This window comes from Sebastes umbrosus, chromosome 6 (assembly GCF_015220745.1).
Source record: "Sebastes umbrosus isolate fSebUmb1 chromosome 6, fSebUmb1.pri, whole genome shotgun sequence".
In the NCBI taxonomy this organism is placed as follows: Eukaryota; Metazoa; Chordata; class Actinopteri; order Perciformes; family Sebastidae; genus Sebastes; species Sebastes umbrosus.
In genome coordinates, this window is record NC_051274.1 from 32,447,469 (window position 1) to 32,471,196 (window position 23,728).

General features: G+C 42.4%; 1 protein-coding gene across 7 annotated transcripts in view; it reads right to left on the bottom strand.

The window, feature by feature from the left end:
• The window catches only part of si:dkey-178k16.1 (band 4.1-like protein 1), a 59,622-nt gene that overhangs the window by 30,229 nt on the left and 5,665 nt on the right, over positions 1 to 23,728 (bottom strand). For all 7 annotated transcript variants that reach the window (XM_037772756.1, XM_037772752.1, XM_037772751.1 and 4 more), the window contains exons 2-3: positions 6,518 to 6,606; positions 6,035 to 6,184 (exon numbers count right to left, since the gene is read on the bottom strand). In XM_037772756.1, the coding sequence (XP_037628684.1) occupies positions 6,035 to 6,184; positions 6,518 to 6,606 (239 nt within the window). The remainder of the gene's footprint in view (positions 1 to 6,034; positions 6,185 to 6,517; positions 6,607 to 23,728) is intronic.

A 23,728-nucleotide genomic window follows, 5' to 3' on the forward strand; every position in this document is an offset into this window, starting at 1 on the left:
TACTACAAGGCTGGCGCACGTCTTTGTTCAGCTCTTGCAGGAAAAGCCAGCAGTGCAGCCAGAACACCTTTTTAAATATGTAAGATAGACTTAATGAATTTACCATTATAAAGTGATCTGTCTCTCAATCAAATTAATAATAATTTATATCGTGCTGCACTGAGGCTGCCACGGGCGAAGCAGTGCAGAGAATAATGCTGATTAACAGGCAGAGGCTGCAGTCAGTGATTTTTTTTTTTTTGGGTGGGGGGGGGAGCGGCGCGCATATATTCGATTTTCTTACGAAATGAAATTGTAACACACATCTCAGGTGGTCCCCCAAGCATGGCGACCAATTCAGAAGCTGCTGATGAGATTTCGTTGTCGCTCCAATTGGCTCCAATCACATTTCTTTAGCTAGTTCTGATTGTGTTAGCAGCCATTTGGTGTAATCCTAGAAATCCATTTTGCCGATCGCCTCACCCATGCAAACAAGATGAGGAGAGACGGTGTGTGTGTGTGTGTGTGTGTGTGTGTGTGTGTGAATGGGTTAATGGCTGGCCAAGGAGAAAGTAAATCTATTGAACTTAGTCACTTTTACTAATGCAAGCGGAGGGATAGCACTGAGGGACCAAATAACCGGAGAAAAACTGTAGAGATGGTCAAATTAGCCTGAGTCGGTGAGGCTTCCATTATGCAATGCAAATATCACAGCTTTGTTCCATACAGTGCTCAAACTTTACAGTTATTAAGTGAAACAAATGGTCAAAATTAAAGCAGCAGAGGCCGAGACATCCCGACTTTCAGTCCTTGCCGTGATTTCATTTTTTTTAAAAGCACATTTCAGTCGAAGTAAACAAACCGTGAAGTGCTGTACTTCACACTGGCTACATTAAGCTGCATCACATCCAAGGCTACCGTGCTGGAAAAACATGTGAAAGCAATAAACATTTAAGGAGCAGGATTTAAGAGACACAAATATATTCTGATTCCGGAGTAATTTCATTAAAAGCTTTAATGACTCGTTCACCGAGTTTGGCTCATGACCACTTGGGAAAAATGCCTCAAAAATATATTAAATTTGCTCTAAAGTTCCTAAACAATAAAAGCAGTTAACTTGTTTATATGTAAATTTGAAAAGTCCCTTTCGCTCAAAGCACAGCTGATTCTTAGGATGTGGAGCAGTGTATAAGAAAGGCAGGTTGCGCTCCAGTGTTGGCAACCATCCATTGACGTTCTCTTTAGAAAGAGACTTCACTGCAGCTGGCTGTGCACACCGAGAGAGCGATGCTGCAGGGAAACATGTTCAGTGGGTGCTATTAAAATGGGAAGAAATTATGCAGAATATACTGTAGATAAAGAGATAAGAGTAGATAAAGTCATTCTTTAAAGGGGCTGAGCTTGGTCCCAGTGTCATGAATCTTTTATTTGGCTTTAACTCGTTAACCACACGATCACATGAACTTCACATTTATGGAGCTGGTGGTTTTTCTCTCTGGAGGCACTTTGAATGTAAGAATGTTGAGCACTCTGGACTGCAGGTTTAATCCTGTTTTTATCCTGTGCATACATACAGTAGATGTATCTGTTGTCCTACTTTTTACTGCATGATTATTGCACCCGATTCGACTGTTATCAGGCAATTAAATAGGCGTTATCAGTTGCTATAAGCACCACATATGTGGGTCATTAGGGACCTACTACGTTGTAAAAGTGAAAGCAACACGTTCTAACATGTTGTAAAACTGAATGAAACGTTTTGAACACGAACAAAAAGGCTTCCAGAGGTTTAGGCAACAAAACTACAACTTCTTTAGATTTGAGCAACAAAACTACAACTTCTTTAGATTTAGGCAACAAAACTACAACTTCTTTAGGTTAAGGTAATAAAACTACATTTTCATTAGGTTTAAACAACAAAACTACAACTTCTTTAGGTTTTGGCAATAAAACTACAACTTCTTTAGGTTTAGGCAACACAACTACAACTTCTTTAGGTTAAGGTAATAAAACTACATTTTCATTAGGTTTAAACAACAAAACTACAACTTTTTTAGGTTTTTGCAATAAAACTACAACTTTAGGTTTAGGCAACAAAACTACAACTTCTTTAGGTTTAGCTAATAAAACTACAACTTCTTCAGGTTTAGGCAAAAGAAAAACACTTAGATAAGTTTAGGGAAAAACATTGTGTTTTGGGTTAAAATATCTACACAAAGACAACTACACATTGTTGGTTTTACACGGGATACGAAGTCCCACACACCGAGCCAATCACAAGCCGAGTACGGTCGCAGCTCGCTAGCGTGAGCCACCTAGCTGCTACGTTAGCACCACGGTAGCTGCTTGGCTAAAAGGACACAACAACTAACGTTAATATCTCTATAACTACATTTATGATGAAATTGATACATGTTCTATTACACAGACAGGTTACGGTTATGGAAAGTTGAAGTTACATCTCTCTCGTACAATTCCCGAGCCTCCGGTTCCACGACCACTTCCCTCAGAGCAGCTGTCAATCACAGCTTTCAATTATGACGTCTCACCCCCTTTTTATAGCATCAGATAACTAATTAAAACCAAACTTATCAGAAAAATGAACACTTGAACAAACATCAGCGTGATAAGAACTACCTAAACCAACAGAAACCATCTTTGGGAAAAATGTATTTGACGTATACTTTGATTTTTTAGTTTGGCCCATGTTCCATCCACTAACATTAAGGGCGCGGGATTTATGAACTATACTGCAGCCAGCCACCAGGGGGATCGAGATATTTTGGTTTCATTTTTTGGGGCGCAGTCATGTCATCCATCTTTAAATACAGTCTATGCTGCATCCCAGGAGAAAAGCTACAGAAATAATTTGGTTTTGGTCAGAGATATTACAGGTTTGTTTTACAATTGAGGCTGCAAATGTGAAAAAGAATCACATTTAAACAGTGCCAGTACAGGCAGTTATATTTTATTATTTCCATCACTGTGTGAATAAGGTGCTCCTAAAATAGCCTGGCTGGTCAGCATCAGCAGCTGAGCTCTGAATGCTTTGCAGACCCTAAACCGCCCTGCCTCTCTCATAAACTCGCACGGCCGTGTGGCTAACCAGCAGAAACGACTGAACTGTGGAAATGAACATCAGCATTTTAAGGACCTGCAGAGAAAATCCCGTTCAGCCAAAGTTTAAGTAGTTAAGATACGGATACAATGGTCTCCTCGGGATGTTGTTTAAAAAGCCAGATGTTTCATTGAAGATGTTTGGGGGAAATAGTAATAGCTAGAGTTTGTAAGATTGAAGGCTTTGAAGTACTGTAAGCAGTTATTTTAACGGTATGGCTTTAGGTTAAGGACTGGACAAATGCACTGAGCTCGATCAATATGTAATGTCGTGAGCCAAGCATCAATAGGAGGCTCAGGCTGCTTCTCTGTGTTTTTATCATCAGGGTACGCTCGCTCAGTGGACATCATGACTGTCATTAAAGCAGCGATTCCACTACATTCATCATTGTGTCCCCGCTTGCCTTTTTTTCCCTATTGCACACACAGTGATATACACACTCGCATACATACTACAGTACACAAGCAAGCGCTACCTCCTCTCCATCTTTCTCTCCACCTCCTCCTCCCCCACTCTCTTCATCTTTTCCTCCTCCTCTTCCCATCTCCCATTCTATTTTCTCCCCGGTCAAACATAAGAGCACTCATCTGTCACCTGTATGGATTTCCTGTCAAAGCCCAATACCTCTAGTGTCACTGCCCAGCTGACATGAAGAAATGTGTGTGTGTGTGTATGCACGTAACCAAGACAGAGGGAGGATGGGGGGTTGAGTTGAAGGAGAGTGTGTGTGTGATGCCTCGGTCAGGCACTCGTAAGTAAAATATGTGAGGTCACGTGAGAGGCAGTAAGCCATAAAGGGAATAAAGTGACATGAATGAGGTTGAGCCAACAAGATCATTCCCGTCACACATCACACTCCATCATCAGCGGCAGCCAATGGGGTTCCAGCGCTGGTTTTTAATGGGATTCAGCTCTGTAAGTCCCGGCCAGGATGTGGAACACCCCCTTTGACACCTCTCGCTCTACCTCATCAGTCGTTTCACTCCAGATTCATTCTCTGCAGCGTTCGATCGTGATGTACTGTGAGATTCAAATAAACCGAGAGCAACGCCCGCCTGTTTACAAACACAAAAGGCTACAGAGTCACGATTCATGGAAGCCGGAGATTGCTCATCCGAGCCTTCCATCCCCCACAATGCAGAGCTTGTGTTACCTCGCTCCACCCGTCATTCGCCCTCTCGGTGAGAATAGCAACAGAGCTGCATTTCCTGACTCAGTAGCATGTATTACCGAGGGAGACTGAGTCTCACTGAGGTGTACCGCGGTGTGCTGAGTCAAGGGCTCTTGTTCAAATGTACACCGGCTTCCTAAAATGCTGTCACCCTGCACAGCGAGATATGAAATTTAGACCTGTGTGCATTTTAGCGTGGAGAAACAGCCAAACTGTGTATTAATATAAAACAACATTTTCGAATTATCATTTCTAATTATGTTTCTGCATGTTTGCAGAATTGAATCCTGATGTGTTTTTCCACAGCTTATAGGTCACTGAGGAAGATATCCTACCATTCTGTATCAACATTATTCCCGGAACAAATTTGATGAGCGGATCTGTGACTGTCAGCAAGACCATGAAGTCTAGTATAGTATATATAGTATACAGTTCTGGATCAGGGTTACAAGTGAACACTTTAGCCAGATTATGTAAACCATTTTATCTGGAGGTAAAAGTGAAAGTAGTCAAGTTTCCATCCATATGTGGAGCAACTTCTAACCAAATTTCCAGACATTTGCAAAAAAAAGCATTTCCATTCACTACTTTATGAGAATATTAGAAGCTGGATACATTAAGATAAGCAGTTGGTGTGCTAATATTTGACTATTATATAATATTAATAAGTATGTGTTCTTTGGTATATAATCACCTGATAATAATAATGTTTTCGTTAGAATGAGCCGAGTGGGTCCTCTTCATGGAGCCGGACGCCATGTTGCACCTCCATGTTTCTACAATAGCCCAGACCGGACATACCAAACACTGGCTCTCGAGAGGACCATTCGCGTTTTCACATCGGTCACAGTAGTTCTCCTACATGCTTGGCACACGGGAGAAGTTTCAGTTCTCACCGCTAGATCCTGCCAGATCCTACACACTGCACCTTCAAAGTAATGTAGAAGGAGGCCCAACCATAAATTGTATAAAATATGGATGTAGTCTTTGTGATGTCACCCACAGGTTTCTGAAGAGCTGTTGTGAAGCTAAAAGTATTTGGCTCCAGCCGTCGCCAACTTTACAGTGACGACAGCCTAACTCCCGACTAATCCAAAAATGGGTAAAGAGGTGGATCGTGGGTGGAGCTGAAGCGGGCCGGGTGACGCAGCAGAACAGACAGCTAGCAGCTAGCGACCTGAGACGCCACCCACCTGTCACTCAAAGCGGCCACGCCCTCAATTGATAGAATTTAAATGGGTGAATTATGTAAAAGTTCACCCTGAGCTGATTGGTGACCAAAACAGTTTTTTGTATCAGGCTGTAAAGATGTTTATTTCTGCTGTAAAGTTTGGGGACTTTTGGAGCCTCAAGTGGCCATTTGATGAACTGCAGTTTTTTCGCAATTCTACGTTGGCTTCATTCCTCACAACCGGAGGTTAACGCTTGGTCAAGACAAACAATTGGTGCGCTAATTTTTCCACTTGTGTAGCATTAAACTAATGTAGAAGAAGGGGGCGCAATGATCACATGATTAAAGAGCGTAAGTCAAACCTCTAACGAGCAAAAACAAAACATGATAGGAATGCGGTATTTCAGTTTGTTTCATGTGTTAATTTGATGAATGCAACAGTCTCCTTGTCGATCCACACATATCTTCATATCTGATGCTCTTTAGTAAAGCAGAAGACCTCTAATAATTTTAAAACACATAATCATAGTCATGTTTTTACATGGATCGATGAGCCATTTGCTCCATCCCTGATGATGAAAAGTGATTAGCATACCTCAACTCCAGCCTCGTAGTCTGAGCCGTCCAGTAGAGTGACTTTGACGGGGACGGTCTTGGGCCGCTTGTTAGTTTTCTGGGGGGATTTGGAGGCTTTGCTGGGGGTCTTCTCTGAGCTATCATCATTGTCCCCCTGGTCCTCTGGAACCTGGGAGAGAGAGAAAATCCTTCCTCTAAGTGTGTGAGCTTCAAATCGCCCTACTTTGTCTTTCATTTAAATATCTGAATTCTCAAGTCTCATGGGGCATTATGTACTTGTCTTTCAAAGTGATTTAAATCCCAAATCTTTGATCATGTGAGGCAATCATCAAATGCATGATGTAGTGTGAGCTGCTGCTCTAAGATGTTAGGATGTTAAGTTGCTGGCACAGGCAGAGGGAGCTCGCCGCCTTGCATATCAAACATGCCGGAAGGCCCCTGAGTGATTGAAAGGCTTGAGTAAAATGATCTACAGCTGCTGTGAGTTCCACGGCGCTCCCACCTGATTGGTCCTCATGGCGTCACCCTCCATTGCGCTCTTCAGTTCCCCAGCCAAAGCCGTCTCTGTTGTCATAGAAATGGATTGCAGTCCTGCAACACACATAAACATATTCAATCAACATCTACTTTCCCGTTACAGAAAAACCCAGTGTTGAGTATTTACTGCTGCCGTAAATCCAATCTAACGATGGATTCCTGATGGACGTGACCAAAACACTTTCCCATCTGTACACAGCATACGATATCTTCACTTAAAGGAATACTTCACCCACAAAATGACCATTTACAGTATACTGTATATCAGTTACTCACCACCTGTTACCTTGAATTCTTGAAGAAAACTTTGTTTTTCTCTTATGCATCAATGGCGAACGGATCAAACGAATAAAAAACGGAGTAAAGTGTTGATGAATTGAAGTAAATGGAGGTTGTGTTTACGACAGCAAAACTACATAAAAACATTCATTTGCACTCTCACACAACTCATACAGTATAATCCAAGCCTCATTTATCCAGTCGTATGCTCAGTACTTCCCCATGTATTTTTGCTAAAACCTTACGATTTAAAAGACTTGCACGGACGAGTAGTAGTGTCTGCGCAAGAGTGAGACTGTTTATGCGGAAGTGTTTTTAATAGTAAGGTTTTAGTGAAGATGCATGTGTTTGATGTTTTGATATAGTTTTGCTGTTGTTAAAGGAACAGTGTGTAACATTTCAGGGGATCCATTGGCAGAAATGGAATATAATATTCATAACTATGTTTTCAGTAGTGTATAATCACCTGAAACTAAGAATCGTTGTGTTTTCGTTAGCTTAGAATGAGCCATTCATATCTACACAGGGAGCGGGTCCTCTTCATGGTCCGCCATGTTGCTCCGCCATGTTTCTACAGTAGCTCAGAACGGACAAACTAATCACTGGCTCTCTAGAGAGAGACTTTCATGTTTTTACATTAACTGAAGGTCACCGTAGTTCTCTGACACGCTTGTGAAACTGCGGTAACGTGAGCCGCAGAGTGCAAAACCGTGGTAAAGCCAGCCGCCGTCTGACTTCCGTTGCTCCTAAAGTAGTATTGTTACGGTAAGGATGGCCTCTGAGCGAGTTTTGCACTCGGCGGCTCACATTACCGCAGAAAAGGGAGGAGTGAGCGGAGGGCTACTCAGTTGGTTGCAATCTGCAACCACACCACTAGATGCCGCCAAATCCTACACACTGCACCTTAAAACGCAGCCTCCATTAACTTCAATTCATCAAGACTTTTCTCTGTTCATTGAGCCTTCGTTCTCCGTGGAGTTGTGCGAGAAAAGCAAAATTTTCTTCAAGAATTGAAGGTAACACGGGCTGAGTAATCGATATACAAATGATCATTTTGTGGGTGAAATATTCCTTTAGAACTGACATTTCGGTGTAATGACTGGCCACAGATACAGATACCTGCGTCGTGACATCACATACAATTTGTCTTTGCAGCTGACAGCTGCTATGTGGTATCTGTAATTATCCTGTACTGCCATGCAGATTGAGTGTCTTCTCCACATGCACGGTCATTGCATTGTGCATGTGGAGACGGTGAAAGAGAGAGAGAGGGGAGCTCAGTCGGTGCTGGCTCACAGCCTCCCACAGGAGCACTCTGCATGAAGAGTGTTGGCTTCAGGACGCTCTTCTCTCACACTAGCAAAGGAGATAGCATAAATTACATCAGCCAGAGAGCCCTGCGGCACGGCACAAGACAGCAGACAGCGAGGTAGAGAGAGAGAGAGAGGGAGAGAAGTGTGAGACGACAAGGAAGGAGAGGGCACGGAGAACGTGATAACAATCTGAGGAGGAGACAGGAGGAAGGAAAGAATAAAAGGTAGAGGTTATGAGGAGAGAGACTCCAGGGAAAGGAGAGAGCGAGACAATTCTGGGTTATTCGGGTGAGCTGGACTGCTGCCCTTTGCTCTTTCTCTGGGTGACACGCAGTACAATAGCTGATATTCAGATGAAGAACTGCCGCTCAGAGAACGTGTTATCCGAGATAAAGTCCAGAGTCAATCTGTAGCTTTAGTTTGAGAAGCGAGCACGGGGGTCGCAGGTTTAACATTCCTTATATGTCAGCTGAAATTTTCCAACATGACATGGGATTTTTTTTTTCTGAATTACAGGGTGATTAAGTTCTACACGTAAGCCATTTTTGAGAGAGAGAGACTGGATTGTGATTAGTCGGTAAGGGTTCAGAGTATAGAAATGAAATAGGAGTAGAAGGGGCATTGAACAGTTTGCTGTGGTCATTTTGACTAGTACAGAAGAAAATGGAGATTGTTGTTCGGGTCGTAAAGCGTGTGGTCGCAGCCCGTCCATGAATGTATAAAGCGAACTGGATACAGCATTGGAGGCGGGCTCCCATTAATTTTTATGAGAGTTGCTCAGTGGCGCAAGAAGCCAAAATGGCACGACTTCCGAGTGATGAAGTACCCGGATTATCCAGTGACCCTCCGCATCCATCGGGCCCGTAAAGCAGGCGCAGTAGCGTTTTCTTTAACTCCACCTTCGCTCCAGCCCAGGAAGAAAAATGCATTTTACAACTTTTAGGACCTAATGATTTAAATAAGGGCTATTCAAGTGTTCGTACTGGGAAGTTGATCTACCTCAAAAAAAATTATCCACTGATTTACGGACGCCTCTTTCCCAATGTAAGTCTATGGGAAAAAGTATTTTTGTGCCCAATGGCATCACGTGACGGACACAGAAGTTGTAGTACCGCCGTTTGGCCAATACAAAAATTTGCTTCAAAGCCTGGCGCTCTTCCTGGGGGCTTGAGCTCACTGGGAAGGGAACGGACGCAGCTCCCAGAGACAGCTGGCTGGTTAGTTAGCTAGGTACGGTGGCTTGTCCCCAGGCATAGGGACCGTTTAGACCCGGCGCTGCCGCTGAACACCAGTTTGCTGTTCGGCTTGTTTTTCTGTAATCAGTGCAGCACCAAAGCCTGGCGTAACCAGCCCAAGAGATAACCAGCCAGCTGTCCGCTAGCTAGCTAGCTTGCTAATTCCACCATGCTCAGTGCCACACCAAAGAACGTATATTGCCAAGAAGTGAAAGTCAATTGTTCGTTTGTTCCATTGCAACATGAGCGCCCAGCAGCAAAGATACGCTTCCGCCATTTTGGACGCCAGTAAATTGTCCGCCTAAAAAGTGCCATACAAAAGTAAAACAAAATCATATATATTATATTGTCATATTCTACTGAAATGGCCTGTGTTGAACAATAAAATATTACAAATAAGTGTTTTCAGTCCAAAATGGTGGCAGCGGCTGTTGTCAAAAAATACACCGGAGTTTCCTCTCTTTGCTTCTATACTCTTTGGTCACACTGCTTGCAGAAAACGAGCCAACAAAGTTGTCCCTCATCTGGCGATAACAATGTGCTTTCATCCGCTGTGGCATGAAGCATTAAGTTGTTCAATTTGACTCATTTACATTTTCTGTGTGCCTCGTAACGTTACTACTCCACTGCTTGTTTATTCGGTGTTAGTGTAAAACTGCACTTCAGTGAGTTCGCCACTTGCTGCAAGTTAGTTTGGTTTATGTGGAAGTCAGCCAGATACAACGGTTGCTCTGACTACGGTATACATAAAACTGGCCGCCGAGCTGACCGTTGATTTGAATGGGAATGTCCGTTCTACTCCTATATTCTATTTCTGTGGTTCAGAGTTTTATGTGTGCTTCTTTTTCCCGGCCAAAAATATAAGGTGGTGATTGCCAAGTTATGAGGTTGTCCCTTTCCTCGAGTATATAGTTTATCTTAGATTCCCCCATTGTTCAGCCTCAAGAGAAAAGGTTGTGGGCAAGAAGTGCAGACTCTGCTGTATAATGTAACACTTTCTTCCTAAGTAACTCCAGGAAATGTGCCAGCCTAAGGCATGAGTAATATTGTTTAAAACTTCATTAATGACTACCTATGAAGTGTAAAATTTTCACTTCAAAAGCATCTAATAGTAAACCACACTTTAAAATTGTTGTTTTGAACATGAGAAAATATCAGCTGCTCTAAATGTGCACCTTATCACACACACTGTGAAGATGTTTGTAATACAATCCTTGAAGTCTGAATGTAAAATATGTGAAAACAGCATTAAAATAAGGCGGGAGGTTAATGAGAGGAAGGGATTAGCGAGGAGGAGGACACGGGAAGCTCTGATAAAAACTACAAAGCTTCCAGGGAAAACTGTCATTAGGGAGGAGAAAAACAGAAGCTTAATTTGGTTTAATAAACGGCCAGTGAAGTGGTTGTAAACCAGGAAAAGATATGGTAGTATCTTTCCCCAAAGAAGAAGCATTAATTAAGTTTTTTTTTCCCCTGGACCAGCTGTCTGAGTACATCTCTGTGTTTAGGTCAGCCTCCCTCTGCATAATGAAGCCGCATCAAAGAGGAGAGCAGGCTGGCAACAGGAAGGCTGCAGATGTCACGCTCACCGTGCACTGTTCCTCCACAACTTTGAAGGGGCCTGCGGGTTGTTTGATTAATCTAATTAATGAATAATAACATAACTGATTTCAAAAGATATTCTCATTATGACTGTATATTATATGCACCAACAATAACTTTTTGTAGTGTTTCACGTTAAAGTGCTGAAAATGAAGCCAGAATGATATATTTTTTACGAAACAGGTTTGTGTTAATCGTCTCATACGACTCATGTTTATGCAATGAGACGATGACAAAGTCAGACAAGGGAAGCAGCCAATTTACATGAATGCATCTATACTGTACCGAAGAGGCAGAGAAGCTGTGAAACTAAACTTTATCACCGCACGGAGCTCACCGAGGAGTGAACATGTTCAGGTGACTCGTCAGTGACGTCCGCCTGCTAGTCCAAAAATATCTCAAAGTCATGAGTTGAAGTCAGATTCAATATGAACAATAATGAAACTTTATTTATGCAGCACATTTCATTAGAGTTGGGAAATGATTGAATCGGTGCAAGAGAATTCTGTTTTCCAAATGAATTTTTCCAGCAAAATCATGATTAGAAAGTGATAAAAGCAGCATGGCTCTACTGTATAATGGCAATGTCTGCCAGTTGGCCAGCCGTCTACCACTTTGGTCTGGAATAAAATATCTCAACAACTATTAGATGGACTTTTGTACTGACATTCATGGTCCCCAGTCAACCCATAACCACTTGGGTGGTTTGGTAAATGTCTCTAGGTATCAGATACCAATGCATGGAGGCGCAACCGGAGTGGCAGGATACAGGAAGTTGGCTCGAGCTCACTTGAGCGGTGCAGAGCGGAAGAGTTGTAGCATTTATTCACCAACAAATAAACTGTACACACACTGCTATGTTCACAGCTATAACGCCACCAACAACCCCACACTCACCGCCACCACACACACACGGTCTGTCGGACACCCGTTCAATTGTCGGCGCACTGACAGATAGTATGTGTGCGGCGGCGGCGAGCAAGAAGCTACCGGCAATGCTACAGCTGCTAACGTAGCACAAATACACACACTGTCGGACACTTGCTAAAGTTACGCCGTGCAGACACACAGCTGACAACCTGCTAAACTAAACTAAATGTGCGGTGGAGACTTTTACTGGGAAAGTGGCGGCATGTCCGTGACGCTACACGCAGCACCGCAGCTGGTGCACCAATCTTGTCGGTTAACGGTTAATATTCGGTTAACAAGGGTTGGTTATCAGTTAAGAACATTTTTAAAAATTAGCATCCCTAGTTTTATACCTGTCAGCAATTCAAAAAATTTAAATCTTGGGAAGCCCATGTCCAATTTACAAACGAGTGGCTATAGGACCTTCAGATCTACAAGCCAAATGCCAACTACACAAAGATAATCTAGCTAATGTTATGCTAACGGAATAGTAACAAAACGTCAGCTAATACTGCATATTTAATCGACCGGTATGTTGCAAAATGAAACCCATAACATTAGCCTACCTTTGTGTCTGACTGTATATTATATATACTGCACTTCCTCTTTTGGATCTTATTCACTGTGCAGTGTTTTGTGTTAGTTCAGCAGCTCTACTGACACTTGCAGTAAACAGCCAGCGGATGGCGCTCTAACCCTTTATCCTCCAAACATGGCGACTGTCTGTCGGTGACGTCACATTCCCATTCCCCATAAAGATTATTCAAATTCCAAGTCCATTCTTTTACCTTGACATCCGTCTCTAATCTGATCTCATTCCTCTGCTAAACATCCTGAACACTCGCTCACCTGAGCCAATCAGATCTGCCCGCTGTAATACCCCCACTCAGTGCAAATATCAGCCCCCTATGAAGCAGCTGTCAGAACAATGCGTCAGTGAATCGCAAGAAAACTTGAGGAGAATCCTAATAGATCAGTGTCAGAGACTTTAGGGCTCTCATTTCACACACATCATGATCGCGAGGCCAATCAATTCTTTCATTTGGGTCACTTTGTGATTCAATCACTCCTGCTGCACATCAGTTCTGGTCTCCGCACACCTAATCATCTGTGTGAAAGAGATGATGGGAGACTGAGAAGTGCTGCGGCTGCTTACGCTCACCGCTCCTATAACGCCGTCACCGTCTTCAAACAGACTCCCATTAAAGGTCTTTCTCCACAAAATCATCTGGGGCCCCTTTTGCTTCTTGAACTTCAAAGAGCAAACGTCAAGGAGAGTCTTTGTGAAGTATGACAGCGTCGGGGTGGGTGATGCTCTGAAAACAATGTGCAGGAGTGAAGGCCTCCAAAAATAGTTGCATTGCATGAGTCGGCTTATCTTTACTTAAACAAGACAGAAATACGTTTTTATTTATACTTCAGAGGTGTATGGCACAAAACTTTCATGCATAAATGATGACAACCTAGTCAGGATCTTCTTTAGGGATGAAAAAAATACTTCTTTTTTCACATGCATGTGTTTTAATTTTCAACTAAAGAAATAAGTATTTTACAAACCAATGAATAAAATGATATATTCTGTGAAAACTATACAATAATATGTATTTTTAATTCTGTTAAACTAGTGTGCTCACATATTTTTACATATTCTAGGCTAATAGCCTGCTGTTCAATGAAATGCAAACATGTTGAACCTGATTCCAGACTCCTCATCCTCTCCCCTCTCTCATCTTCACCTACTTCACGTAGTAGTTTTAAGCCCAACCATGTCGTTTTTTCCTAAACTTAACAATGGTGGTTTTGTTTCCTAAACCTAAAGTGACGCCAAGGGGGCGTGCACCATCAAAACCTATCCATATACAAGAAAATGGCTTTTGAATAACTGCGTGAACGGGTTAAGACAATGTCAGACTAGATTTAGGAAAGCGCTTATATTAGGATGGTGATCTAGCAGTGACGGCGCCTACTGTACTACAGGTTTTAACATTTGCTTGAGTCATAAACAGCTTCCTCTCTACTTTACTCTTTGTTTGTCTATTAATCTCAAACTGTGTGGGCACTGTAGGTGTAGGCTGTGTGTATGTGTGTCTGGTGAGTTTTAAATGTGTTTCTGTCCTGATGAAAAACGATTGCCCTTACAAGTAAAGGTCGCATCATTCCCAAACTACCAATGATGCTAATTGCGTAAGACATGAAGAGACAGAAGTCGATGTGATATTGATAGAACAACAGGGGAAGCTTTGTAGCCCAGTCTCACTGTTTACCACCGCTGTTGAATGAACACTACTCACTACACTGTTAAAGCTCCTGGAAACCTATTGAACTAAAGTTATACGAATTTGAGCCATTCTTATTATAAGAAATATTGTTTATAGCTGCTTTAAGATTGAAGGTTTTCAGGTGCTACTCCTACTACCTCTACTCCATGTTAACCAGCTTCTCCACTACTCGTGTGAGACAATAACATGAACACCTGCAATATGTAATCCAAATTAATAGTATTTTTAAAGCTTCAACAGTATGATTTAGTCTTGACTGAGTCAGGTGTCGATCCTCTACTCCAGTCTTTAATATTCTTATACTGTACGGTCACACATAATTGAGGTGAATCATCTCTTTGACCGTCTCAACAATTTATAAGCTTTGCAAATGTTCAGTACATGGATTCTTTCCAAATCATTCGGTACAGCATGTTCTATCTGGAATATATCCTGTTTCAGTTCACGAACCAAATAATTAGTACAGATGGTTTGTAAAGTCTAATTAGAGTCTGAGTATCAGTGTGTGCTGAGCTCAAATTGAAAAGTGTGAGTTCTAACCAATAAAGCTTTGTAAGTGTTGTCTATTTGTGCCAAGGCCACCCCCTCGAAAATTTGACCAAATGTCTCATTCATTCATTCAGTTAACTGTTCAATTATATTTTTTCTGTAAGTATTATTTCCCCTATATAAAGCTCTAAATCATTTTTCAAAGCCTTCTCTGCGCTGCCAGAAATGAAATCCTGGTAAAGAAATAGAAAATCTTTTATTAGGGCTGTCAAAGTTAAAGGCAGGGTTGACGATGTTCTCCAGTCTACACTATTTGTTATATTGGTTGAAATGGTCTTTACACCCCGACAGCGATCCATTACTGATGAGCTCTGAAAAAGGCGTTGCCTTGGAAGTAGTAGTCAAGTCAGCACACTGACAAACTGACTGACACTTAAACCTTTAAGTCTCACCATGTGTAACTTTAACTTGCAGAAGGTGCCCCTGACCTAGAGAGGACATGACCTGATCATCTTAGCTGCGGGTGGCACACAAGATCCACCAACAATTAACAAATTTACCTGCATAAACACTGCAATGCATTCAGTATGGGAGGGAGCCATGAGTCATTTACACCTCCTGGGCTGACTGTCACAACATAGGAGGGTGTACAGATGGTCCAATAAAATATGCGATGTCTGTAAATGTGTATTGTTCTGCGACAAAGTACTGAGCCTCCACATCTCAAACAGTTTTATCACATCGCACCTTGTTTTTAAGTATTTACTGTCTTTGTGGCTGAAAAGCAAAGATGATAAATCTAACGTCTGTGATGTACGGTATCGCTGACTGTCAAAACAGATCGTATCTTCAAATCAAATGCTTTGTGTCCATAAGAAGCGTTGCCGAGTCAAGTGGGTTACAAAACACTGCAGGCATCAATAAGATAAGCTGTGTTTAGCTGATCAGCTAGTGCACAAGATAAGACACAGATATGCAAGATTCAGCCTAGTTCCCGTATTCTATTAAACACACACAGAGGCACGTAGACTTCCCTATCACTGAGTCCGCTCATTCAGGACTCTATCAGCCCCTGCCATGTCTGTCTATCTCTGGAGATGACCTCCCCCTGCGCTCTACATTTCAGAGTCAGTCCAGATACACAGTAATCATTACCGAGCACCGCGGCTGTCCTGATGTAAGCCCGGATCAACTGCAAGATTTTGAAACCGCACTCACTGGAGAGGAAAGAAGTACGTCAACTCCTCTCCAACTAAAGGAGAGGCGAAATGCAGACAACGTGACGCCCCGAAAACACTCATCGTCTGCAGCGGGGCAGCTCAGATAAATTGCCAGATGGTAACGGACATGATGGCTGATCATCGAGGGCAGAACGATGCCCATGATGCACCATTCACCGCGGCCCGCCTCTGCCCATTTGTCTTCAGGCTGTCTCTAAAAACAAAGAGTCTGTCAATTTAGAGGGCCCCCAAAAATTGATGCGTCTTCGGGAAAGCGTCAGCTGCCCACAGGCCCATCCTTCATCAGCAGGTGGGCAGGAGGAAATCTGTCATAGATAGCATCTCAAAGATATGTCACAGCAGAGCAGGTGTGGATTCCTCTCTCTCCCCATACACAGTATGCTGTCAGCTAGTTGTGCATGAGCTATCAGAGTCTAGTATTTACCTTTCCTCCAGAGTATCTCACTAAAATGGAAGGAGTCTCTGTCTGTCTGTCTGTATGCATGCATGTATGTGCTTAGATTTTCTTTACAACACACTTGGCGGTTGTATTAATGAGGACCCAAGGAAGTGCAACGTCGAGTGCAAACGGTTGAGATTTACGGGACATATTTAGTAGTAGTGTGTCATGTACAAACTGTTTAGTTTATTGAGAAAGGACCCCTATTAACTGTTACAAAGGCGAACGGCATGCTGGGTACATAATATTAACTTTTCCACTGCCGAACCAACTCATTCCCAGGGCATCAAATACCGGCACAGCCGTCAGCATCCGATACCGCCGCCGCACACGGGCACCCTTTTAGCGCCAGTATGAGAGGCACCGAGCTTTCCATTAACTACAATGTAAACACATCCGCGGCAACAGTAAACGCTCCAAGGAAGTGCCGTGGTGACGTAGTTTAAAAAGTGAAAGAGACACACAGGGCCGGTGGGAGGGGAAGTGGACAGTTTATTATTTGTTAGTGAATAAATGCTACGAGGCTACAACTCGCTCCGCTCAAGACGGGAGCCAACTTCCTGTATCTATAACGCTGGCTCAGACTCTCTTAAGGTGGACCAGCTTTTCTACTTAAACTGACGAGTTCTCAGCTTTTTAATTATTTATTAACATTTCTTTTAACCATTTTAACCGATAGCGTTAATCGGTTAAAATGCCTAACGTCGGTTAACGGTTAAACGGTTAATTATTAACATCCCTAATCAGCACCCAGGGAAGTGCCGTGTTAAGTACAAAGTTGTTTTGAGGAGCGGTTCTCGAGACTGCTGCAAGCAGGAGGCCAGTTTCAAACAGACACGTTTTGAACAGGCACTGCACTGGTATTGGAGAAAAAAAGAAGTCTGGTATACCGTGTGAGAGCAAAGCGGTGACGAAAGCAGGAGTCACGATGTCATCAGCACCTCCTCTGGTCACAATATCAAAGCAAGAAAAGTGTTTCAAGTGTGTCACAAAAAGAGGAAAATCAGTAAGGTCCGAACCATTCTGTAATCTCCAGTAACAATGCTGAGTGGTTTTAAACAAAACCATCTATCACAGGAAATCTCCACTCTAACCCCGCCCAAATTCAGGTCAAAAAGCTGAATTCATTTCTAAATAATAACCCACTGAGGTTTTAAAAACATCTCTCAAAATTTTGTGAGATTTTTTGAGCTCTCATCAACACAACCGGGGAGCTGCCTCCCACTCACTGTGGAAGCCGATGATTGCTCTATTTTACAGCTTTTAGATCAAAGTGCAGCTTTTAACTCCGTAGATGAGACCTACTTGCTTCGACGAGGCCTATTTGTACTCTTCTTCTTTTCTTGACAGCTGCTGTGCTGCTGTTGTTGTAAGAAAAAGCATCATCCTCTCAATCATTCCTCACAACATCCCCCAGAGTTTTAGCCCCCATACTGCATTTCATTATTACTTGTTTCCACTTGGTAACCTTATTCCCAAATGCAATATGTGTTTCCATACAAACCAGGCGCTTTTATTATAAGAATAAATAAAAAAACAAGGACGCTCAAAGGGACAGTTAGCCTAAGTTACAAAAAAGTTTCCCCACTCAGAGGCTTGTGGTGTAGTATCTCGCTGCACAGACACTGGATGGTTAGATATACCATGAGGGGAAAGTGATGAAATGGAAAACATGGTTTTTATAATGTTTTGTTTGTTTTTTTGTAATTAGGGTTAACTGACCCTTTAATACAGACACTGATTTTGTTCAGCTGGTTAGATTTTAAGTCCATTAATGACCTGAACATTAATGTTCTGATGCTCTCACTACAAATCCTTTTACATTAGGGTTCAGGCAGCCTCGCTAACAAGATTAGGATGTGAGTTATAACAAGACATTTAATGCTCATTTTTACAGAAAAGCTTTTATGAAACATGTTTTATCATCAATCTTTGCTCATCCAAGCTTGTTCTTTCTTTTTATATAGTTTTAATATTGCTAAACTTTTAATCTTGTCACGAAAGTGTTATAAAAACAGAAACAATTGCAGTCATTACATTGTGTACTTTTTTGAGTTTCTAAAAATTGGTAATTTTACTTTTAGCCTAGTATTTATCACATGTAGCTATTTCAAGTTGCATCCGTTACTGTTGTACTTCGGCACAGTTAAAAGACATGTATCTTAATTAATGATTGATTTAACGCACCGGAGAGCAGCTGAGAGACACAACCACCAAGTTCGTGACCTGTACAGCAGGGGCTAGCTGTGTCTAGCTAACATGCTAAATGCTAACATGCCATGACTTCTTCATTCACTGAGGAACTTCTACCTTCAGTGAGATGTGTGAGGACTTTCTGCTGTTTGAGACTGGTAATCCCTGATGTGACGGTTGAGCCTCATTCAGCTCAAAACGTTTTGAATTTCAGGAGTGAAGTGGGACCAGAGAGGCTGAGAGGACTGGTTCTGATTCTGCTCTGAGATTGAACAAGTAGAGAATCTGAATCTGGAGCAGATTGTGGAGGACTTCACGGTGCCATTCATCAGACCGGTGAGTACAACAACACACTGACTGGACTCTCCAGTTGAGAACGTCAACAGCCACTTTGTTGCCTAGCAACATAGTTGTGTGTGTGCGCGCTACGTGGTGTGTGTATAAACTGTGCAGTCTCTCCTTTGCTGTAATATGTGTGTTAGTGGCTACAGGGTGTACACAGGGTGAGTAATTGGTCATTTTGGTATTCAAGTATTCCTTTAAATATCAGGTCAACAACTTGTGCCCATGAATCAATAAACAAGGAAATGTTGCTTCCTCACCGAGTCGGGGCCGTGGATGTTTAATAAGATTCTGCCTGGTTGGTGCAAAACATGAAAAGACTTTCTGCACACAGTTTTTCACTTGAAGCTAAAACATGAAATAACAAAACAAGTTTGAGTGAACGAGAGGCCGTCATGTCGCCTGATGAGCTTCCTACTTCATGGCTGGTGTACTGGTTGAGTTTATATTGTTGAGATGTCCTCGTTGTTCTGCTTGGAGATGATTTATTTTACTGTTGATTCTAAAATAAGTTTCAGGCACTGTGGTGTCAGTAGGTCGTTTTATTTAAGGTTGATCATTTTTGTTTACTTGTCTGAGTTTTGTCTCTTTTCTGGTTAGTTCTTATGAGGCTACACTGAGAAATATGATCAGTTGTATATTTATAATTGATAATCAGTTGTATGCACAGATTGCAGAGTGTCCGTCTGTTGGTTTGGACAGAAGGCGTCTTGTTGCTGATATTGTTCCACTTGTGTATAAGTTGATATTTAATGCAATCTATGTTGTAGCCTAAAGATATTAATTTAATGCAACGCAGTAACGTTTACCTCTGAGCAGTAGTAGTAGATGTTATGTGTAATCTGCTGCAGAGAGGAGCACACAGATAATGTGCTTACTGTGATCTCCAGGCAGTGTTCTTCCTTTGCGAGACGTTCTGAACGAACGTCTTTTGAGACTACATCATTCACAAAAATGAACAGAGCATGCCCCAAACTGTACTCCTGTTAATTAGGCTAGTCACTAATTTGGACAATTAAAGGGATATTACTTTCACCCAGAAACAAAGACAGTTTGCTCCAACCAAACCATCTGTCTGCTTTCAGGACGTTTGAAGAGATAATTCTCATCGACGATAAATATGGATCGAGGTTTCCTCATTTTGTGCCAAGTGTAAAAGTGTCCTTGTTGTTTTCTGGGGAGTTAACTGGACAGGTTGGAGGCCCTAATGGATTTTTGGCACTTTTTGGGAGGTTAATCCCTCTCCATGGTGCCTTTGACTAGCACAAACAGAGCAATTGATTTTAATGGCTGAGGTTCCCCACTGTTTGTTTTATCTGAACCATAATGATATCATTTTTGTAGCCACAGCTCTATGGATTGCAATACTGGTTGGTGGGTTGCCTGGTCGGTCCACCACTTTGGTCCAGACTGAAATATCTATCGGACTATTGGAGGGATTGCTATGAGATTTTGCACATTGATGTTCCTGCAGTGAATGAATCCCACTGATTTTGGTGATCCCTTGACGTTTCCTCTAGCACCACTGTGAGATTGTTGTTGTTCAGTGAAATGTCTTGACAGCTACTGGATGGATTGCATCCAGTGTTTCCATACATCCATAGTGCCCAGAGTAGAGTCGGACCACTGTTTCTATTTTCATATCGTCAAATCGTGGTTACTCAAGATCACAGATAGGTGATCCGATCGCTGCGATATCACATCATCATGTTACATTTAAAATGATTATCTTATCTTTAATATCACAATCCAAATCATATCCATAACTACTCTTGTGGAGTGCAGAGCAAAGTCTTGGTGAGCAAGCATATGGAGAACAGAGATGCGGGGTGTCAGATCCATGAAAAAGAGACCGCAAACTGGTTTGTAATTAAGGATTTAAAATTCACTCGTCACACGTGCTGATTAACGGGGCTTGGCGGACGGACATGCTGCTCCACCAGGAGCATCTCTAAATGCACAGTAGGGCACAGATTCTAGAAATGATTTTATAACATCTTAGTTCTGATACCAAGTTAGTTAATATCCGCGTAGGAAAAAACAATCGTTGATCATGCGTTCAGTCCTCGATATACGATCCGATTGCCAATTGTCACAAGTCTAGCCCGGAGGACGTATTCTAATTACTTTTCATCTGCAGGTCTGAATTTTAATTTGTCCAATACTTTGGTTTTTGGTCTACCTGCAAAACTGATGACATTTCTGTCAGCTTCAACTAAACTTAGTGTTTGGTGATAATGTTAGCATGCAACACGCTAAACAAGATGGTGAACCATATAAAAAGTGGACACAGTCACTGTGATGTCATATTGTGGACTGACGTTTGGAAGTTGCAATCTTGTTTTTTTTGCAACCAGAAGTGACACGAGAGTGGAGCTAAGTACATTTTTAGGCAACCAGAATGTTACAATTACTTTTCATTCACTGAAAACACACTGTGAAAGGGTTAAAGTTGTGAGACGAAAACACGGACAAGTCCCAGACCGGACAATGCCGTGGTAGCGACCTGTCAATCACAAGGTAGCCGCACCCTAAAGCACCCCCTGCTTTATGGTCTATCTGACTCTAAATGGGACCATAATTTACTAAATGAACATCATGCTGTATTGAAGAAGACTTGAAACTAGCGATTGAGACCATAAACTCATGTTTACAATGTTTACTGAGGTAATAAATCAAGAGAGAAGTAGGCTCATTTTCTCATAGACTTCTATACAATCAGACTTCTTTTTGCAACCAGAGGAGTCGCCCCCTGCTGGCTGTTAGAAAGAACGCAAGTTTGAGGCACTTCCGCATCGGCTTCACTTTTTAGAGCCCGAGGTTGCCCACTGTGGTAAACATGGTAAACATTATAGCCTACCTGCTAAACATCAGCATGTTAGCATACTGCCGTCAGCATAAAACATCACTGCGTCTAAGTACAGTCACACAGAGTCGCTAGCATGGCTGTAGACTCTTAGTCTACATGTATGCAATATATTGAGCACAGTGTACCAAGACTGTAATGGTTACCACGACTGCTAGCTTGAACATCTATAAATCGTATTAATGTCTAAAGAAGCTGCTGTTGCTTAGTGCAATAGAACTCACTGCCACATAAAAAGTATTACATGTACTATATACGTCGTATGCTAAATTACGGTATCTCTACTGACATGCACCAGAGCCACCCACTGTTTTAGCCAATCACTGAACATCTCTCAATGAGCCTTGCCATTTTATCATGCCGCTCCCTCCACATCGAGCTTTATAATCAGTGCTTCCCTTCTAATGGAATATACAGCCAGTCCATCAATCCTTGCTGGGCAGCAGAGAGGGCTGGCTCTGGGAGACCAGGTACAGGACTGTGGGGGTTGGGTGGAAGTGGGAGTGGCGAGATGTCCTTGTTTAGGGGGAAACCACATACACACACACATCCTCCAAACCTTTGGCACTCAGCAGTCTTGGAAGCAGATTGCGTAGCACGAGTGTTAAGTCTGCTGCAAATCATGTCACACCACAACAGAGATAGATGATACGACTTGCGAACCAATGAGGCTGCAAGTTCATCCTCCCCGAGAGGAAGCGAGCCCAGGAGGAAGTTGTGCTACCTGCATAGTACAAGCACTCTCTAACGGGAAGGGTCTGGGGATATTACAGGGGTTAGAATAGTTTCTACACCGCAAACATCTGAGGTTCCGCTTCTTGAGCTGATATGAATAGACATATTGTGTGACTGCAAACTTATCTGTGTCTGCTTCATTATCGCTTGCAGTCAAAGAAGGTGGCAAATATGCATATCAAAATTATTAGAGCGAGGGGGGTGGGGAGGTCATTGTCGAGTTAATCCTCACTGATTAAAACAAATCAGGCAGTGAAATCTCTCAAAATGAGCTGTCAGAATGCATCGTTTGATTTATGAGATGAGTATCTTAAATATTAATCGGTTTACACGAGTAGAAGAGCCAACAGCCTCCATTCTGCACCACAAAGTAGTCTTACAGCCATTTACTGACGGGGTCATGTCAGGATATGTAACAAGGCATTGGGAACATTACATTAAAGGTCAAACTCAACTTGAACATGATTGGACGGCTAACCTATATGGATTTTCTTTTTTTCTATCAAAAACAGGATTCTTCTAAGAGCCGTCACTGTACAGACACTTGTGTGGGTGACACGGATTGTGAGACGTGTTGACATACTGTTGATACACTCGCTGACAAACACAGTCCAGACTGACGAACATGCTGCGACAGAGACGGGGAAAGCCAGAGTGTAGACCTTACATACTGTACCGTTTATTTTTATACAACAGTCTATAGAGTGAGTGTGCAGTGTATAAAATACACCCTCAAAACTGAACCATAGAGTGGAAGCAGCACCTCCTCGGCACGGCCTCGACAGAATCTGGATATTTCTTCAAATATTTCTTGCAGTGCTATTTCCTACCAGATGTCAGGCCAAAGCATGTAATAGACCCGCCTGTCCATGAGAGGATAGCGTGTCAGTGTTACGTTTTGCCTCCCCGAGGCGTGAATATTATACGTGTGTAGGAAGGTGCCATACCAGCAGTGGGCAACAAACCCACTTATCTAGGTTTGGTTAAGTGTTAGTTAAAAAGCGAGCAGCAGCATTTTGCACAAGTTGGAGGCGTGCGAGGGAAGACTGGTTGAGACCAACATACGGTGCATTACAATAATGCGGATGCGTTTACATCGCTGTCATTACAGACTACATGGCGTGCAAATGACACACCTTAAGCAAGAACGGTGTTCTTATTACACGCTTTTGCAACGCGTGTTATAGTGTCATTCAGGCGCCTTGCCGTGCGACCGTGCTGGCTATTTCACTGACTGCATAACACCATGTTGGT